Source organism: Equus asinus, chromosome 15, assembly GCF_041296235.1.
Source record: "Equus asinus isolate D_3611 breed Donkey chromosome 15, EquAss-T2T_v2, whole genome shotgun sequence".
Classification (NCBI taxonomy): Eukaryota; Metazoa; Chordata; class Mammalia; order Perissodactyla; family Equidae; genus Equus; species Equus asinus.
The window spans coordinates 29,588,761-29,606,290 of record NC_091804.1 but is presented as its reverse complement, the minus strand read 5'-3'; the positions used below and the strand labels follow the sequence as shown (position 1 = coordinate 29,606,290).

General features: G+C 56.3%; 1 protein-coding gene across 6 annotated transcripts in view; it reads left to right on the top strand.

Annotated features, from left to right (window-relative positions):
• The window catches only part of KIAA1755 (KIAA1755 ortholog), a 41,237-nt gene that overhangs the window by 14,338 nt on the left and 9,369 nt on the right, over nucleotides 1–17,530 (top strand). For 5 of the 6 annotated variants that reach the window (XR_011494639.1, XM_014847181.3, XM_070485916.1 and 2 more), the window contains 8 exons: nucleotides 133–1,471; nucleotides 1,958–2,155; nucleotides 9,412–9,535; nucleotides 12,026–12,119; nucleotides 12,986–13,072; nucleotides 14,386–14,502; nucleotides 16,242–16,340; nucleotides 17,294–17,442. Coding sequence is in view for 5 of the 6 variants with exons in the window: in XM_014847181.3 (XP_014702667.2) it covers nucleotides 133–1,471; nucleotides 1,958–2,155; nucleotides 9,412–9,535; nucleotides 12,026–12,119; nucleotides 12,986–13,072; nucleotides 14,386–14,502; nucleotides 16,242–16,340; nucleotides 17,294–17,442 (2,207 nt within the window). In the remaining variant the exon portion in view is untranslated. The remainder of the gene's footprint in view (nucleotides 1–132; nucleotides 1,472–1,957; nucleotides 2,156–9,411; nucleotides 9,536–12,025; nucleotides 12,120–12,985; nucleotides 13,073–14,385; nucleotides 14,503–16,241; nucleotides 16,341–17,293; nucleotides 17,443–17,530) is intronic. The other variant, XM_070485915.1, reaches the window with a different exon arrangement.

The window sequence follows — 17,530 nt, the reverse complement described above, 5'->3', positions numbered from 1 at the left end:
GAGCGAGGCCCCCTGAAGTGCTGCGTCCTCTCTCGCCGCACCCCGGCCCCCTCCTGTTCCAGGTTCCATCTGGGAGAGGGATGGGGGCAGCTTCCAGGGCCAGACTCTGATGCCGGCCCCTTCTGTCCGCAGGCCCCCTACGCACACTGCCTCTTCCTGCACGAGGGCTGGCCGCTGTGCCTGCGGGGCGAGGTCGTGCTCCACCTGGCACCCCTCAGTCCCCTCTCATTGCGTGAGGGCGACTTCTACCTCCAGGTTGAGCCCCGGGAGGAGCAGGCCGTCTGCATCACGGTCAAGCACCTCTCCTTGGACCTCCGCACGGTGGACACGAAGCCTGTTCCCGTGTCATCCTACCCTCTCCTCTTCACCCCAGCGTGGCTGGAGGCCATCAACAGTGACTTTGAGGGAAGCCCCCTACGCAACTGCCTGGTAGCTTCAGAAGATGGGATTGCCCCTGTGCCCTGGACCAAGATAACCTGCCCAGAGTTTGTGGATGACAGACCCCAGGAAGTGGATGTTCTTCCCCCGGCCTGGGGGTCCCTTCAAATAGAGGCCCTCGATTTGAGCAGCCCTCGAGAGCTGCACCAGGCCACGTCTCCAGGCAGCCAGGTGCTGCTTGCCCGGAGCTCGGCCAAGGGTAGGGACAGGATGTATGGGAACAAGTACCCGGGGCTCATCAAGGTGGAACAAGCCGGGCCCGGGGAGGCGGCCTTCAGGGTGGATGATGTGGCCAGCCAGGACTTGGAGGGGGACTATGTGGCCCTCCTGGACTTTCCCCTGCAGAGCAGAGGAGGGTCTCCCAGTCGGGAGGTGGGGAAATGCCATGGGTGTCCCTTTGGGGCGCTGGAGGAGGCATCTGGAAGTAAGGGAACGCCCGTCTCTCAAAGAATGCTGCCTCTCTCAGGGGCCAGTGGGGGGCCTTCCTTGGAAAAATGGGCTTGTGCGGAGCTGTCAAGCTCAGAGCAGGAGCCCTGCATTTTGGACTCCAGGAAAAAGGTCAACCATCAAGCTACCACCACCAACTCAGCACGCCAGCCCCAAGAGCCCGACTGCAACATTCTTGGGAACCCACTGCACTGTGCCTCTGGCCTCGAGGCAGGTGTCGCAGAAAAGCCAGCTGCCTCCAAGATGCAGGGACCTCTGGGAAACCTGGAGAATATGGTCCAGCTCAGGCCTGGACCAAAACAAGCATCTTCTCCTCGGCTCCGCCCAGCTGCTCCTGCTGCTCCAGCCCCTGAAACCAAGATGGGAGAGGGGGCCACACAGGTCAGTGGGAGGCTCCCCAAGGCCGTGACGGGCCCCAGTAGAAACACCTCCTCTTCCAGATCCCCCACTCCTGGGCTCAAATTCTCGTTCTTGAAGGGGCAGAGGCAAGCCCCGGAGAAAGCCTCGCTCCAGCACGACCGGCCTTGGAAAGTCTTGTGTTCGCTCCACTCACCCACGCCCCCCCGAGCCAGGTGCTCGGGGAAAGGTAAGGTACCCCCTTGCTCGGCTGGACAGTGGAACTGTCCTCTGGATGTGGTCAGGTGACAAGGTGGCGCAGGTTGTCAGGGACAGAGACCCACCTGGGCTGGCTCAGTCTCAGGGCTTTAGTGCAGGGGTGGCATGTTGAGAGACTTCGTGTCACGGGTCTGGAACTGAGCAAGGCCCTGTGACTCTGTTGACAGACTGAGTCCACACCCCAGCTTTGCCATATGCTGGCCAGGTGACCTTGGTCAAGGACTTGACTTCTCTAAGTCCAGCCTCTCTCTGCACGGTGGGGATCTCACCTGCCTCACAGAGTTGTTTTGAGGTTCAAAGAGACACCAGAAGTGAGGAGCTTAGCACAATGCCCGGCACACTGTAGGAGATCAATGGTTGTAAGCTGTTATCATCAGTCAGAAGGCGAAAGAGAAAACGTTTCCCCTGGGAAAACCCATCTTTTGCTTAACACCCTTTTCTTGTTGCTTTTCCCCAGCTGGAACATCTCATACCAAAACATCTGGCCTGGCCACTGACTCAGGCCCGCTGACTGGGGAAAAAACTGGCTTCCCAGAAGCTTTGGCAGGCCCTCCAGAAAGAGGCCGCCCTCCGGACGCGGAGCCGCCAGGACCTGAACCAGGGATTGGGGCTCTGAGTGTGGAGGTCCTCCATTCCGGGATAGCATGCCTGCCAGGTCCTCGGGTTCAGGGGCTGGTGGAAGGGGCTGGGGGTGGGCGGTCCCTGAGCATCCTCATATGCTGGTGGGTGTGGGGGAGGCAGGGAAAGTCCTGGAGACCAAGCCTCCCTAGGACTCAGGTTCCTCATCTTTCCAATGAAGGAGCTGGAGTATATGAAAGTGATTTCTAGGTATCCATCCATCCATCCTTCCATCCGTCCGTACTACTTTTGGTGAGGCAGCCAAGGTGGCTGTCTGAGGCCAGGGTCCTAGAAGCAGAGCCAGAGCCGGGGGTCCTTGGGAAAGGGAGTTACGTTACTGAAGGATGCTCTCAGGAGAAGGGCAGTGAGGGGGGCAGGGCAGAGGAGGCAAGGATGTGGCCTGACCCCACAGGGGCCCTGGAGCATGCATTACACCACAGAGCTGGTTCTGTCTTAAGTGCAGGGGGCTGGCCGTTTGTACATCTGGGCCTGTCAGTCATCAACTGCAGGCTGGTTCTGGGGTGGGGGCACAGCTGGGCCCATGATCCAGTTCAGCCGAGGGCAATTCTTCAGAGAAGGAGGCGTCTGTGAGCCAATTCTAGCCAATATTACAGCCCATGGGGGATGGGTGCCCTGACCTGACGAGGGGGTCTGGGTGGGTGTTAACAGCACCCACTACTGAAGGCGTTATCCTGTTTAATATCTCTTCATCTTTGCAATGAGTATTTATTGAGCACCTGCTGTGTGCCAGGCTCCAGGCCCAGCACTGAGGGTTTAGGAGGGCACAAGTCTGATATGTGCTCTGCTCCCAGGAAGTCTGTGCTGGTGGTGAAGAAAATTCAACAGGTTATTACAACAGGTTATTACAATCCAGTGTAAAAAATGTGTGACCACAGGGCAGTACAGGTGGCTGTGGGAGGACAGCTGAGGCCCCTGGCCCAGGCTTGGGGTGGGGGAGAGGTGAGGGAAGACTTTCTGGAGGAAGTAACGTGAAGCTCAGTTCCATATGTGAGTAGGCATTGTCCATGTGAAGGGGTGGGAACAGCGTTCCAGACAGAGGGAACAGCATGTGTAAAGATCTGCGGGCAAGAGAGACCACTGTGCTTTCTGAGAACTGACTGTCCTGAAATTCTGTTTTCCTTCATGGACTTCTCCGTCTCTGGGGAACCAGGGCCACTGCTCTGTCCTTTTGAAACTCCTGGAGGCACTGTCTGTCGTCTTCCTGGTCATCTTTGTTGAAGCTCTTGCTATGTGTTCCCATTTTAATTGTACATGAAGGCTCTCACGATCCTTTTAGGGCTGTCGTGTTCCAAGAGCTCAGCTTTTATCCATCAAAGGGCCCTGTTCTGGGGGCAGGGGACCTTCATTCTAGTTTCCAGTTCCTCTCCCAGCTCCCTGGGTGACCTGGGAGGAGCCACTTGCCCTCTCTGGGCCTCAAGCTCCTCCTTGTGTAAGAGGAGAAAGAGAAGAAGCACACTGAACTTGGCTCACCATCACTCTTTACACAGTTACTCTCTTGTAATTTTTTGGGCTTGCAACATCCACTGACGAGTCCCAAGTGGCTGGAACAGCGCCTGGCACATGGTGGGTGCTCAGAAAGCGTTTGTCGCGTGAATGAACGTTCTCCACATGGATGCTCCTTCCTCCCTTCCTTGACCTCCTCTTCTTCAGTGATCTTGTCCTCGTTCCCCCCAGCTCCTCCTCCCATGGCCGTCCCCACACTGACGGCTCCTCCCTCCTTACACTGCCTCTCTTCCCAGCTCACCCGCCACCCCAATTTTAATAACCTTTTGGTCGCCCAGCACCCTCAACCTATTGATCCAACCACATTTCACTGTCCCTCCCCACGCTCCATCGTGTCCCCACTTCCTCCTTCCCAGCTTAGATTCCATGGCTCATCGTAGTCACTTCCTTCCAAACACTCTCAGCTCCTTCGCCGTGCTCTCCCACCTCCACGCTCTCCTGGAGAAATCCCCACCTCAGGCCAGTCCAGTCCCCGCCCACTCCCACTTGCACCCTCACAGCTGAGCAAACCCGGGAGGTCCAAGCAACCATGTTGGCTGGTCACACATTGGATTCCTGACACTGACCTCCAGGGGGTCCCAGTGGTGCCTGTGGATTCTGTGACTTCCAGAGCCCGGAATGGTTCCTCCACTGTCCCTCTGACCTTCGACACCGCCTCCCTCAGCCTTACTCTCAGTGGAGACCATCCTTCTTGTCTCACTGAGAAAGTAGAAGCTCAGAAGGAAAACTGCAAACTCCTGCCCGCACACTGAGCTCCCTGGGGCGTCTGTAGGGGCACATACAGCTCTCTCCTGCAGACGCGCCCCCCTCGCAGAGGAACCGCTCTCCGCTGGTGCGCTGCTCCTCCTCGCTACTCAGAGACAGCCCTCTGGCAAGAGCCTCCTCTCTTCCCTACTGATCACCTTTCCTGCCCTCTGTGGAACCTCTACTGGCATAAGAACATGCTGCAGTACGCCCATCAGGGGCTCACACACTTTCATTCTTATCTTTCTTTTACATCAGGACCCCGCGTGGGAGTTGTCTGGGCTCCCATCTCAGCATCACCTCTCCTCTCCCTCGCTCTTCGACTCGCTATAATCAGAATTCCTTCCCCACCTTGACTCTGAGACAGGTCTTCTCAATGTCACCAATGACTTCCACGTTTCTCGACCCGGTGGTCCATTCTCCGTCCTCATTGTCCGTGCACCATCTGCAGCATTGACACGGACGACTGCTCCCTCCTCCCTGAAATGCCTTCTTTTCCCGCCCCTCAGTCCACACTCCCACTGGTTTGCCTCCTCCTCACCGGCCACCCCTTCTCTGCCTCTCCTCCTGCCTTCTCACCTCTCTGCCTGTAGACCTCGGAGGGGCCCCAAAGCTCAGCCCTCGGACCCTCTCTCCTCTCCATACACACTCCCTTCCTTAGCGATGTCATCAGTCTCCCCGTTGAATATTTGTTTTAAATGCTGTCTCTGCATTGACAACCCCCATACTTATTTCTCCAGCCTGGACCCCGCCTGTCAACTCTGCGATCCTTCTTCCAGCTGTCTATGTGATGTCTCCGCTTGTATGTCTAACTCAACATGTCCAAACAGGGCTCCTGACCTCACAGGCCCTCCACCTTCCTAGCCTTCCAGTCTATCTTCATCACAGCACAAGGTGGCAGCTCCATCCTTGATTGCGCTCTTTCCCTTACACCCACATCCAATTTGTTGGCAAATCCTGTCACTTCTGCCATCCAATTGTAAGCAGAATCTGATGACTTCACACCACCCAGGTCCAAACCAGCATAAGGAGCATCCACGCCTATTGCAGTCTCCTTGCTGGTCTCCCGGCCTCCATGGGAGTTCCCCTGTAGCCCAGACAGTCCCCAGAGACTGTTCCAAGATCAAGCTCTGCTCCAGGCCAGCCCTTGTGGAGCAGGGGTCCCAGTCCCCTTCCAGGATCTCTTCCTCACCCCCCTTCTTCTCCTCAGGTCTGAGCTCAAACTTTCCATAGAGATCTGTTCTCAGGAAAGAGACCGATCAATGCTAACGTGAACGACTGCTCCCATGCCGGGGGTCGGGGCTCCATTTTAGCCGGCACTGTATGAGTTTCCTGCAGTGCCCAGAGAAAATGGCCACAAACTCAGTGACTTAAAATGAGATAAACTTACTGTCATACAGTTCTGTAGGTTAGAAGTCTGACTCATTAAAATCGAGGTGTCAGCAGGCCTGCATTCGTTTCTGGACGCTCTGGGGAGAATCTGTACCTCGTCTTTTCCAGCTTCCAGAAGCTGCCTACATTCCTTGGCTTGTGGCCCCTTCCTCCATCTTCAAAGCCGGCAACATCACATCTCTGACACTTCACCTGTCTTGACGCCTTTCTCTGACTGAAGCTAGGAAAGGTTTCTGCTTTTGAGGAGCGTGTGGTTAGACGGGGCCCACTCAGATCGTCCAGGCTGCTCTCCCATCTCCGGGGCCTGCCTTAATCGCGTCCGTGAGGTCCCTGTGCCAGGTCAGCTGACATATCCACAGGCTCTGCGGATTAGGACGTGGACATCTTTGGAGCCATAACTCTGCCTCCCACAGGCACAAAGCCTGTGAGAGGGTTTCTCAGGCTTTTCACTGGAAAATGCACCCCGATGGAGAAGAGAGGACCCGGGTCCCGGGCCTGAGACCTCACCCTGAGCTCTCAGTTGCTCTGTACATCTCTTTGAAGTCTTTTTTGTTTTTAAAATTTCTATAGATTTTGTATTCTACTTAAGAATACATTCATGTTTGTTTCAATACGAAAAATGCTCTAAATTGCTTGCCAGTTAAGTTACTCACAATTTCCCTCCAAACTGGGAGTGAATGATGCCACAGGAGGTGCGACAGCTTTTCGGTGGCTGCAACAGTTTTTGTGCCCCACCCAGACCCTCCCAGCCTGCAGTCCCCACGCCCACCTGAGACTCGTAATCCAGTGTGAGCAGCACAGCTTCGAGTCAGGGCTCTGAGATGCTGGTGATGGTAATTCTGGCACCAGCTGTCAGGTGAGGGTGGCATCTGGGGTAAAGAGGCCTCCCAGCCGAAGGCAAATCAGAGGACAGCGACCCCTCGGTACAGTGGACTCAGCCGATGTCTGTGCTCAGCCAGCCCTGGCGGTGTGCAGAGCCCCATTCCAGGCACAGCTGGGTCCCCACCAGACACAGGAACTGATCACCGTGTCCTGGCTGGATGTCCAGAGCGCTTGACTCCTGTGCCACTCAGAGTGTGGTCTGGGGACCAACTACATGGGCATCACCATGGAGCTAGGGAGAGATGCAGAACCTCAGGCTGGCTGAAGCAGCATCTGCCTTCTGACAAGATCCCCAGGCACAGGGAAGTTTGTCCTCCGTTCATTGGCCAGTCGATCACTGGCCTCGATTATCTGCTGCAGGCCTGTGCTGAGTGTGGGGGCACAACGAGCCTGAGCCACTGAACACCCGTGAGGAGCCCTCCATCCTGCAGGACCCAGTAGAGGCCTTCGTCGCTGCAGGAGCCTGGGGGGAGCAGGGCTTCTGTCCAGGGCAGAAGGATGGGTCACGTTCTGGCTGGGCCACAAGCGACGAGGGGAGACACAGTGCATGTTTGTCAGGGCCACCACAACAAAGTGCCACAGAGTGGGTGACTTCAACAATAGAAACTGATTTCTCACAGTTCTGGAGGCTGGAAGCCTGAATCAAGGTGCCAGCAGAGCTGGTTTTCCTGAGGCCTCTCTCCTGGGCCTGTCGATGGCCGTCTTCTCCTGTCTTCACATGGGCCTCCCTCTGTACTGTGTCCAAATGTCCCCTTCTTATAAGGACACCAGTCATACAGGATTCAGACGCATCCTTCTGGCCTCATTTTACCTGAAGTGCCTCTTTAAAGACCCTATTTTCAAATACAGTCGCGTTCTGAGGCCCTGGGGGTTAGGACTTCAAACTACGAATTTTGGGGAGAGGGGAACCCCTTCAGTCCATGACACAGAGTGTGTAAAGGAGGCTGGAAGAGTGTCCACATCCGGGCAGACTTGAGTGCCGGGTTGAGGAGCTTGCACCTGGTCCTCGAGGCCATGAGGAGCCATGGTAGGTCTTAGAGCAGGGAGTGCACCCTGGAGCTGTCACTGAGCTCCAGCTGTCAGGTCCACAGCAGACAGAAGCTCCTCTCTGGGCTGAATCAGGCGCCATGCCCACCCTCGCTGGCGAGTTGGGGGCCCAGGTCTGTGGGAGACTGGGAACCTGCTGCCTCTCTCCAGGCCTCAGTGTCCTCATCAGTAAAATGGGCCCAAGGACACGCGGTAGCATTTCCTGACTGAGGGACTCATGGCCCCTGAGGGGCCTGGACAAACAGCTCCAACTTTGCCGGTTATCCAACTTTTTCATGGTTTAATCATTTCACTTCTTTTGGACTTTCTATTATGAACAATTTCAAATATACGGAAAAGTAGAGATTATAGTATAATGAACACCCTTATACCCATTACTCAGATTTGAATAAATCTTAACATTTTGGCATGTTTCATCTTTTTTTCCTGAAAATTTTTATCGTAAATTACAGATCTTCATCTTTTACCCCTAAATCCTCCTGCCTGCCTCTCTTCACTATCAGGACATTTTCCTTAATAATCACAATGCTATGAGCAAACCTAACAAAATTAAAAATAATTCCTAATGCTGTTCAATACACAGCTCACATTCAAATTTCCCATATTGCCCTCAACAAAATGTCTTTCCTTTTGGCATCTGTAAATGAATATTAGGAAAAGGCAAACCCACGCCATCGAGAGGGTATGAAGTTTATATACAAATACAAATATCAATGTTTGTTTATGTATAAAATATATATATGTAGATATTTTTAAATTTTTCAATTACATCAAATTCTCAAACCTGTGTGGCAGAAAGAACATTCCAGGTGGTTGCAGCCCTGTGCGAGGCAGCCCTTGGGGAGGTGGGTAAGGTTGTCGGAGCTGTGAAGGGCCTCACACACTTGCGCACGGTGGAGGGTTGTGCCATGCGGGTGGGTGGCGGTGGCTGCAGGGCAGGCCTCTGAGCCGGGTGCAGGACGGGCTGTCTCCAGAGGCCGGGCCTCCTTCCCCTGCTGCGCCTCCCCGCTCCCCCAGCGTAGACGGCTGCGCTGACTCCCTGGGCCTCGGACTCGTGAGCCCTGTGGGGACGGCGGGGCGTACAGCCCTGGTTCCTGGAAGAGGAAATAGTCTGGAGAAGCCATGGCTGAAAATCTGCAGGAGCAGATAGGGAGCTGGCGGCCGTGGGCTGCATGGTCACCACAGGGGACTGGAGACAGAGGATGGTTAGGACAGCTGCTGCTCAGTAAGCCCTGCCGTGTGCTGAGCGCTTCTCAGAACTATTTCACTTACTCCTTCAAAGAACTTCGTAAGCTCAGTATTTTATTCTCCCTGTTTAACAGATGAGGAAACTGAGGCTCAGAGACACACTGACTTGCCCAAGGACACACAGCAAGTCAGTGCAGAGCTGGGACTTAAACCTCTGTCCGTGTGACCCAAAGCTCATTCCATGAGCTTTGCTTCCGGGAACCCAGGACAGAGGGACCCCAGAGGAGGGTGAGGCTACCTCTGCCGGAGGAGGCTTCAGGGACAATTTTTCAGAGGCAGTGGCTTTGAACTGGGTCTTGAAGGATGAATAGGAGTTCAGAGTTCACAGGGGAGGCGAGAAAGGGCTTTCCCGGCAGAAGGACCAGTATAGGCAAAGGTCTGGAGGCCACAGAGCTGGCTCCCCCTGTCAAGGGGGCTCTACCTTCTCACTGCTCACATATGTCCTCTCTCCTCCAGGTGGTCGGGACAAGGCTGGGCGGCCCTTGCTTCTGATGTCGACCACCCAGGGGGACTGGGAGGCGCCATGGTGCACAGCCTCAGAGGTCACCAAACTGCTCTCCTACTTGTGCACTGTCCCCAGGTAAGGGTGTGGGCCAGCTGGCCACTCCATCACCCTTGACCTGTCACCCAGAGCCCAGGACCCAATGGAGAGACACCATAGCCTTCCATCCAGTGTCTGTTCCCAGAGTCAGTCCCGAGCCCCCTGCTGGGCGGAGGAGGACAGACTTACTCCTCACCCTGGGGGTCCCTAGGCTGGTGGGGGAGGTGGAAGGCGTGCAAGAAACAAGCCGCGGACAAGCAACTCTCAGGGGTGTCCGTGTGGAGAAGAGAACAGAGGGATGCTGTAGATCGGCATGCGTCAGAATCACCTGGCGGGCGTGAAAGCAGACCGCTGGGCCCCACCCTGATCGTCAGATTCAGGTCTGCGGTGCGGCCTGGGAATCTGCATTCCTAACAAGTTTCCTGCTGGTACTGATGCTGCTGGGTCGGAGACACATTGAGAACCACTGTTGTACTAAGAAGGGTCGGGGGACTAATTTCAATGGGGAAATCAGGGAAGGCTTCCCTGAGGAGGTGATAAGTGAGCTGGCTTCTGAATTATAAATATTTGTTGAACCAGTGAAGAAAAGGGCGAATGAGTGAATGAATGAGTGAGTGAGAGAGTGAAAACAAGAATGAGTGAGGGAGGGAGTGAAGGAAAGTGAGCCAGGCTGACTTCTAACATCCACCAGCCCCACCCCATTCAGACTTCACGTTGGACTGCTGGGGAAGAGGCACCACCCTCTCTGAGCCCCAGCCCCCAGCCCCCAGCCAGGGCTGTCACAGAGGTGGTTTGCTGGGACTGTGGCATGGATCTCAACCCAACCTAGAGGTTCTGCCCCGGGGGAGGAGGAAGGGATCCTTGGAAGCTTCTCCATTCACTCCACTCCACAGGAGCCATCACTGCCACCTGCTGGCCACTGGGATTTTTCTTCCTCTTGTCCAAGGGGGAGTGGCTTTTCTGGCCTGAGTGGGAGATGGAACCCCCTTTCCAGGCTGAGAAGTGGCCAGCGTGGTAGACAGAACCCTGGAATCCCACCAGCCTGCTGTGTGACCTTGGGGTGGTAACACCCCCTCTCTGAGGCTCACCTGATAAAAGGGGATGACCAGGTGGGCTCTGAGGACCCAGTGTGGTCACAAGAGGTGGGGGTGAGGTGCACTGTAAACTGTGGAGTGCCATGTCCATGGGGTCTTGTGTGCTGGGCTTGCTTTTCCACTCCTGCTGTGAACCAGCATTGCTGGGCACCTGCTCTGGGTCGGCTTTATGCTGGGCCATGCTAGCCACCCAGACGCTCCTCACCTTGGGCCCTGACCTCTAGGGGCCTCCAGGCTGGTGGCGGAGGCAGGTGTGGAGGAGACCTCTCTCCCAGCCTGGGCACAGCCCGAGGCAGGTGAGGAGGGGGACGTGAAGCCAGAGACCTGGCCTCGCCTCCAACAGCCTCCTCTCAGTTTGCCACGTCACCGCCCTGTGCCTCAGTTTCCCCTTCCAGGACTGTAATAACAGCAGACCTTCATATCCCTCTTACTCTGCGCAGCCACTGAGCGCTTTACAGTCGCGATTTCATCAGCCGTCACCCCAGCCCCATTTACAGATGCGAAATTGACTCCGCCCAATGCGCGGGCCCAGGTGACAGACATGTGGCCATGCCCCACCTCCACCCCCACGCCGACCCCCTGGTTTCGCCTGTGAACTGGTGGTTGTAGGGCCTGAATGCAGTTGGAGGTCATTGTACTAACCTGCCTGGTCATCAGCATGGCCGAGGGAACCTGGAACCACACCGGACACCCCGCCCTGCCCCGCCCCGCTGGCCAGATGTCTGGGGGATGCGGTGGGGGTGGGGTGCGGAATCGGTATTTTGACAAGTCCAGAGAAGCGGGCCAGTTTGGGAAATCCTAAGGTAATCCCTGAAAAGTGCATCATGAACCTGTGAGGATGAACCGATTCCAATTCAAAAAGTCTTACCTGATCAGGAAAACTATCCTTCTATGTCCCGGCCTTATATCTCTTTGTAAGAACTTTTTAAAGGTGAGAATGTCTTTCCCAGAAGTCCCCCAGCAAACTTCCCCTCACATCTCATTGGCCAGAAAAGTGTCACATGACCCATATCTAAACCAATCATTGGCCAGGGGATTTGGGTCACTGGTGCCTGAAGGATACACGTGGTTATATGGAGGGAGCTGGATTCTTAATAAAGTGAGGTTCTGCCCACACGAAAGGGGTGGGTGAGCCTTGGGGACTCACCCACTGCAACTGGGAGAGTGGCTTATAGTTTCTGATTATTGGGGTGTAAGAGAGAGCTATGTGAGGTACTGTGGGAGCACTGAAGAGGGAGCAGTGAGCTCTGCCTGGAGAAGAATCAGGGAGGGCTTCCTGAAAGCGGGGGCACTGGGACTTTGTCTTACAGGATGCAGAGTTCTCCAATAAATCAAGGCTTCTAGCAGCCAGTTCCCCTCACCTCCCACTAGGTCCTTCCCCCTCGAGAGTCCCAGTTCACCCAGCAAGACTGCCAACTCTGTCTACCACCCACAGGCCTGAAGAGAAAGCCAAGGGGCTGGCAGTTGTGATTGACGCCAGGAGCCAGCCCCCGCATCCCGGTCTGGTCAGTGCCCTGCAGGCCACCCAGGTGAGTGGGAGGTGGACAGCCTCAGCCTAGTGAGTCTTGGGAGCACCGGGGGCCTTGTGACATTCCCACAGCTCAGCGCTGGGACCCCACGCAGGGACTCTCAGTGTTGATAACAGAAACCCCAGCCCAAACTGGCTTAGAGACAAAGGTCGTTCATTGGTCCCTGCGACTCGACATTCCAGGAGTTAAATCCACCTTCAAGTGTGGCTTGATTCAGGGGCTCAGGTGCCGTCAGCAAGATCTGGCTCCTCTCTCCCCATCTCTGGCCCCTTCTCAGCCAGGCTCCCTCTCTGTGGCAGTCCGGCTCCCAGCAGCTCTGAATTCCGATGGTCTTTCATTTAAGTTGGGTAGGAAGAAACGAGAGATTCCTTTCCCAGAGGTCCCAGCCAAAGTTCCTTCGTGTCTCCTTAGCCCCGATTGGTGCGGGTGACCATCCGTCACGCAGTCTCTGTGGGCAAGGGAATGGGACGCACCGACTGGCTCAGACTTGGCTCACAGGAGCCTCCTGGACGGAGAATGGGGGAGGGAGAGACTCCTATCGAGCCGGTTGGGCAGCAGAGTAAATGGAAGGCTGGCATCTGCTCACCTCGTGGTCTGACCTCCACCTCCCCTTCTCCCTCCTCCTCTCTCTATAGATGGGGAAACTGAGGCCCAGAGGGAGCGGGGTGTCTAGGAAGTTTGCAACACAGCTTGGACCTGCTGCTCTCTTGACTTCCAATGACTCGCCCTCCAAACATACCACATAAGGGTCCAGCCACAGGGACCCCCCCCCACACCCCATGCCCGTGGCCCCTTTGCCTGCATCTTAGCCAGGAGGCTTAGTGAAGGCCTGGGCAGAGCGGCTCTGACGTGCTTGTCTCCGACAGGCTCTGCCCCCGGCCTCCATCCGGGCCCTGCTCTTCCTGGGGGAGAAGGAGGCCGCTCTCCAGCTGCGGGCGTTACCCAACATCCAGGTGAGGGGGACGCAGCGGCCGGGGGCCGAGGCATAGGGGACTTGCTGGGCTGGGGCTGAGCTGGAGTGAGGAATTGCAGAGTTCACGAGCTAGGAGAGGCCCTGAAACAATCTCGTGTTGGTCCATCCGTCCGAGGCCCGGATGCTGCAACCCTGTAGCCCTGCCCCCGGGGAGGACGTTGTCCGGTCAGCCACAGAACTATTTCTCTCTGGCAAGCCTATCAGCTCCTGGTGCCCGCCACCACGTGACTGAGCGCTGCGCCTGGCACAAAAGGCATGAAGCATGAAGCTTCATCTAGCCAGTTCCTCCCTCCTTTCTTTTCCAATGGGGAAACTGAGGCCCAAGGCCACACTGCAAGCTAGGGACAGAGGTGCCTTTTCCGCCCTGATCTTCCTGTATTCTCTCCCTAGTTTGTCTCAGCATCTCCACCTCAGATGCTGAGTTGATTGGGGACTTTGCAGGAAGGACCCCAGTGGCCCCCTTTAATGAGAGCCACACACCTCAGTCCTGAGCGTGGCACCCCGCCCGCTGGCCTGCTTCGGGAGATGACTTAAAAGCTCTCCTTCCTCCTGGTTAGTCAAGAGGCACGTCGTGAGCTACAGATGTGCTTTTCACCCTTTTATGAGCCTACGAATCTCCTGGGGATCTCGTCAGGGTGCAGGTTCTGATGGGGCCTGGGATCCTGCGCTCCTCTCGTGCTCTTGGGTGATGCTGATGCCGCTGGCCTGTGGACCAGCTTTGAGTACCAGGGGTAACCCACAAACTCTGCCCAACCCCAAGCTTACATGTCTGGAGCTGCTCCCACCTTAAGCCTCAAACTTCACTGCCTCGTCCCTCCTCCATGTCTCAGGGGACACTGTTAGGATTTGGTGACCTTTCTCAACAGCCTCCGGGAGGAGGCAGCACCTTATGGGTCACCAGAGAACAGTACAAGGATTACAGAGAAGGTACCTGACAGGAGCTGGCTTCAGTCACTTTGTGTGATGGCCTGAAGAGCTGTTCTGGGAAAGAGCCCAGCTGCGAGGGAAAGCGTGCTGTGATTGATTACCGATGTCTGCCTTGGGCACAGGCGAGGAGAGTGGCGGGCTGAGTGCTGTTTGTTTACCGTTCCTTACCCATGGTCTGGTTCTGAATTTTGACTTGTCACAGTTTCCAGAGAAGATCTGTTGCCCAGAAGAATGCAACTCTTAAAGCCAGGGCCAGCGGCTGTGGGGGGTGGGGGGCTGCTGGGGCCAGGATCCGGCAGGACCTTCTCAAATGTCTGTCCCCACACTGGGTCCCCGGTCCTCCTGACTCTCTTCTTTTGTCTGTAGGTAGAGGTGCTGACCTCACTGAAGGCCCTCAGCCACCATGTGGCCCCCAGCCAGCTGCCTGCAGCCCTGGACGGCCCCTTCCCCTACTGCCACAGCAAGTGGGTGCAGCTCTTCCAGGTGCCCACCGTCACAGCCTTTATCCCCCAACACCCCTTCTCTTTCTCCCTCCACCATCCTGTCCCATAGATCCATTGACTCTGTTGGGGTCAAAAACAGTCATTCAACAAACATTTATAATGAGGGTGCAGAATGGAGTAATTAAGAGCTCAGGTTCTGAAGCCAAACAGCATGGGTTCCAATCTCAGCTCTACTGTGTGACCTTGAGTAAGTTATACACCTTCTCTGGGCCATTTTCCTCAACTACAAAACGGGGTTAGTGATAGTACCTCCTCATGGGGCTGTCGCGAGGATTAATTGAGCTACTGTGGGTAAAGAGCTTGCAAGAGTGTCTAGCACATGCTGGAGCATGTTTATGTTAACTGGAAATACACTTACAGACACCTGCTCTGTGGAGCCCCACGACTCGGGGGACTCAGGGCCCGTCGGGGGGTGCAGATGCGCTCCCTCCTGCGAGAGTGAGGGAATAAGGAACCGCCGGCGCTGGGCTGCTTTCCTGTGCCATCTCAGTCCCTCCTCCGCACAGCCCTGCGAGGGGGCAGGTCATGCCCAGTCACCCTGTGGGGACACACAGGCCCGGGTGATGGGCACAACAGTGCACCGAAGATTACTGCTTCAGCTGCGTGGACACCCGTGCCTGTGGACACTGCCCCAGGCTCCCCCAGGACAGGGCTGCGCAACCACGGCGCCATCCAGGTGTGGGCCAGAGAATCCTCATTTTTGGGGGGGAGCTGTCTTGTGCGTAGTAGCTTGACTAGCGCCATCATGGCCTCGACCTGCTCTGACAGTAGGAGCCCACAAATTGTGACAACAGAAAATGTCTGCAGACACTGGCAGTGTCCCCCGGGGTGGGGGGATCACCCTTCGCCGAGAGCCGCCGGTCCATGCACACAGGCTGCGTGAGGTTTGTGGTCCGCTTTTGGCCCCGTGCTCCCCTTTTTAAAATCCTGTCTGTTTTTGAATAGGCAGTATGTTCTGAATTCCAAGGGCATAAAGGGTCTGCGCTGAGAGGTCTTTCCTGCTCGGACCCCAGGCCCCAGCTCTCCTCTCCAGAGGCCTCCGATTAATCCAGCGGCTTTGGAACTATATTTTCACCTTAAAACTTCCCCTGGAAGTGACGTCATACCCATAGACCCAGAAAACAAAGCTGCCAATGATGGAGACTAGCACTGTGTGCTGGGTGCTAGTCTAAGTGCCTTGCACAAATGAAGCCATTGAGTCCTCATGCAAGCCTGTGAGGCAGGGACTACGTGATCCCATCTTACAGAGGAGGAAGAGGAAGCACAGAGAGGTTAAGTAACTTGCCCAAGGTCTCACAGCTAGGAAATGGTGGAGCTGGGCTGCCGTGGGGCCCAGCGGAGGATGCCCCCTTCTCCTTCCCCCTCCGCTCCCCCAGGGTGTCCCCACTGGCCTGGAGTAGCTCAGGCCTGTCTTCCTTCTTCTCCCTCCCGCATTCCCAGCACCAGTGGTCCTCAAAGTGTGGCCCCCCGACCAGCAGCATCAGCATCACCTGGGAGCTTGTTAGAAATGCAGATTCTCAGGCCCTGCCCCAGGGGAACGAAGCCAGAAACTCAGGAGTGGGGCTCAGCAGTCTGGACTTGAACCGGCTCTCCAGGGGATTCTGATGCGGCTGAAGTTTGAGAACCAACACCTCCTGCCCCCTCGTGTTCTCCTGGGTTGGGGTGCGCCCTCCTCACTGGCCCGGACTGACACCCCTTCTCTGGCCTTCCATCCTGCAGAGGTTGGACCCTTTCCTTGCTGGGCTCCGCCGGGCCTCCTCCCTCCTGCAGGCCTCCATCAAGGAGTTTGAGAGGGGCGACCCCCCTGGAGGGGTACAGGTGAGCCTGGAGCGAGTGGTAGGGAAGCACGTCACACCCCGGCCTCCAAGAGCAAGGGCTCCGTGAAGGGGACAGCCGGGGTGGGTGCCATCACCCCTGCTTTTCATCCATTAGTTTGACTAATATTTATTGGGCGCCCGCTAGGTGTCATGCCCTGGAGACCCAGCCTGAGGCAAACTGATTTGTCCTTATTCTCATGGGGTTTATTTACGGTGCAGTGATAGAGGCAGACATTTAAAAAGTAAACAGAGAAATGGATATGTGGTTACGAATTGTGCGGAATGCCAGGAAAGTAAGATTGAGGATAATGGGGAAGGATGGAGGGCCTCCCTGAAGAGCTGGTATTTCAGTTGAGGCCTGAAGGATGAGAAGGAGCCTGCCATGGGAATGGGAGGGGGCTGAGCTCCAGGCAGAGGGCAGGCATGTGCAAGGCCCTGAGGTGGGATTATGCTTGGTATGTTCAAGAATAGCGTGGAGGCCCAGGTAGAACAGAGTGAGTTGGGGGTGCAGCGAAGGAGGGAAGAACTAAAGGATCTTCCGGGTCCGGGGGGGCTCTATCAAGGAGGAGCTGGGCTGTGATTTGATTCTAAGTGGGCGGGGAAGCCACTGGAGAGTTTTGAGCAGGGACATGATCAGTCGGGCACTTTGAGATCCTTCCTGCTGCCATGTGGAGAACAGACTGCAGGGGGAGCCAGAGTGTGGCAAGGAGACGGGTGAAGAGGCTGGGATGGATGTCCCGGCAAGAGATGATGGCACTGGGCCCAGTGAGGTTGCCACGGTGATGAGAGGAGGCATGGCTTGAGGAGATGTTTTAGAGTGAGAAAGCACAGACTTCCTGTAGGACCATGAATGCCAGACTGGGGGAGTTGAGCGTGATCTGGGCGTGGGGAGCTCAGGAAGGTTGTAGAGGGAGAGTGGGGACTGGGCCTCAGGGCACCTCCCTCCACTGGCAGGAGGCCTCCAGGTGTCTGAGCAGGTCCAAGGAGCTGATGGAGGCCGTGCTGAGGGACCCGGGCCTGCTGGGCCTCCAGCGGGAGGGCGGGGCCACCCTGGCCAGGCTGCAGCAGGAGGCCAGCAAGCTGGACTTCCACCCCGACGTCAGGTACAGACCCCGGGGTTCTGCGCCCCCACCCCACCCTGTTCCCTGGCTGGGGAGCCTGGAGCTGGGGCCACCCCGCTGAGGGGACACA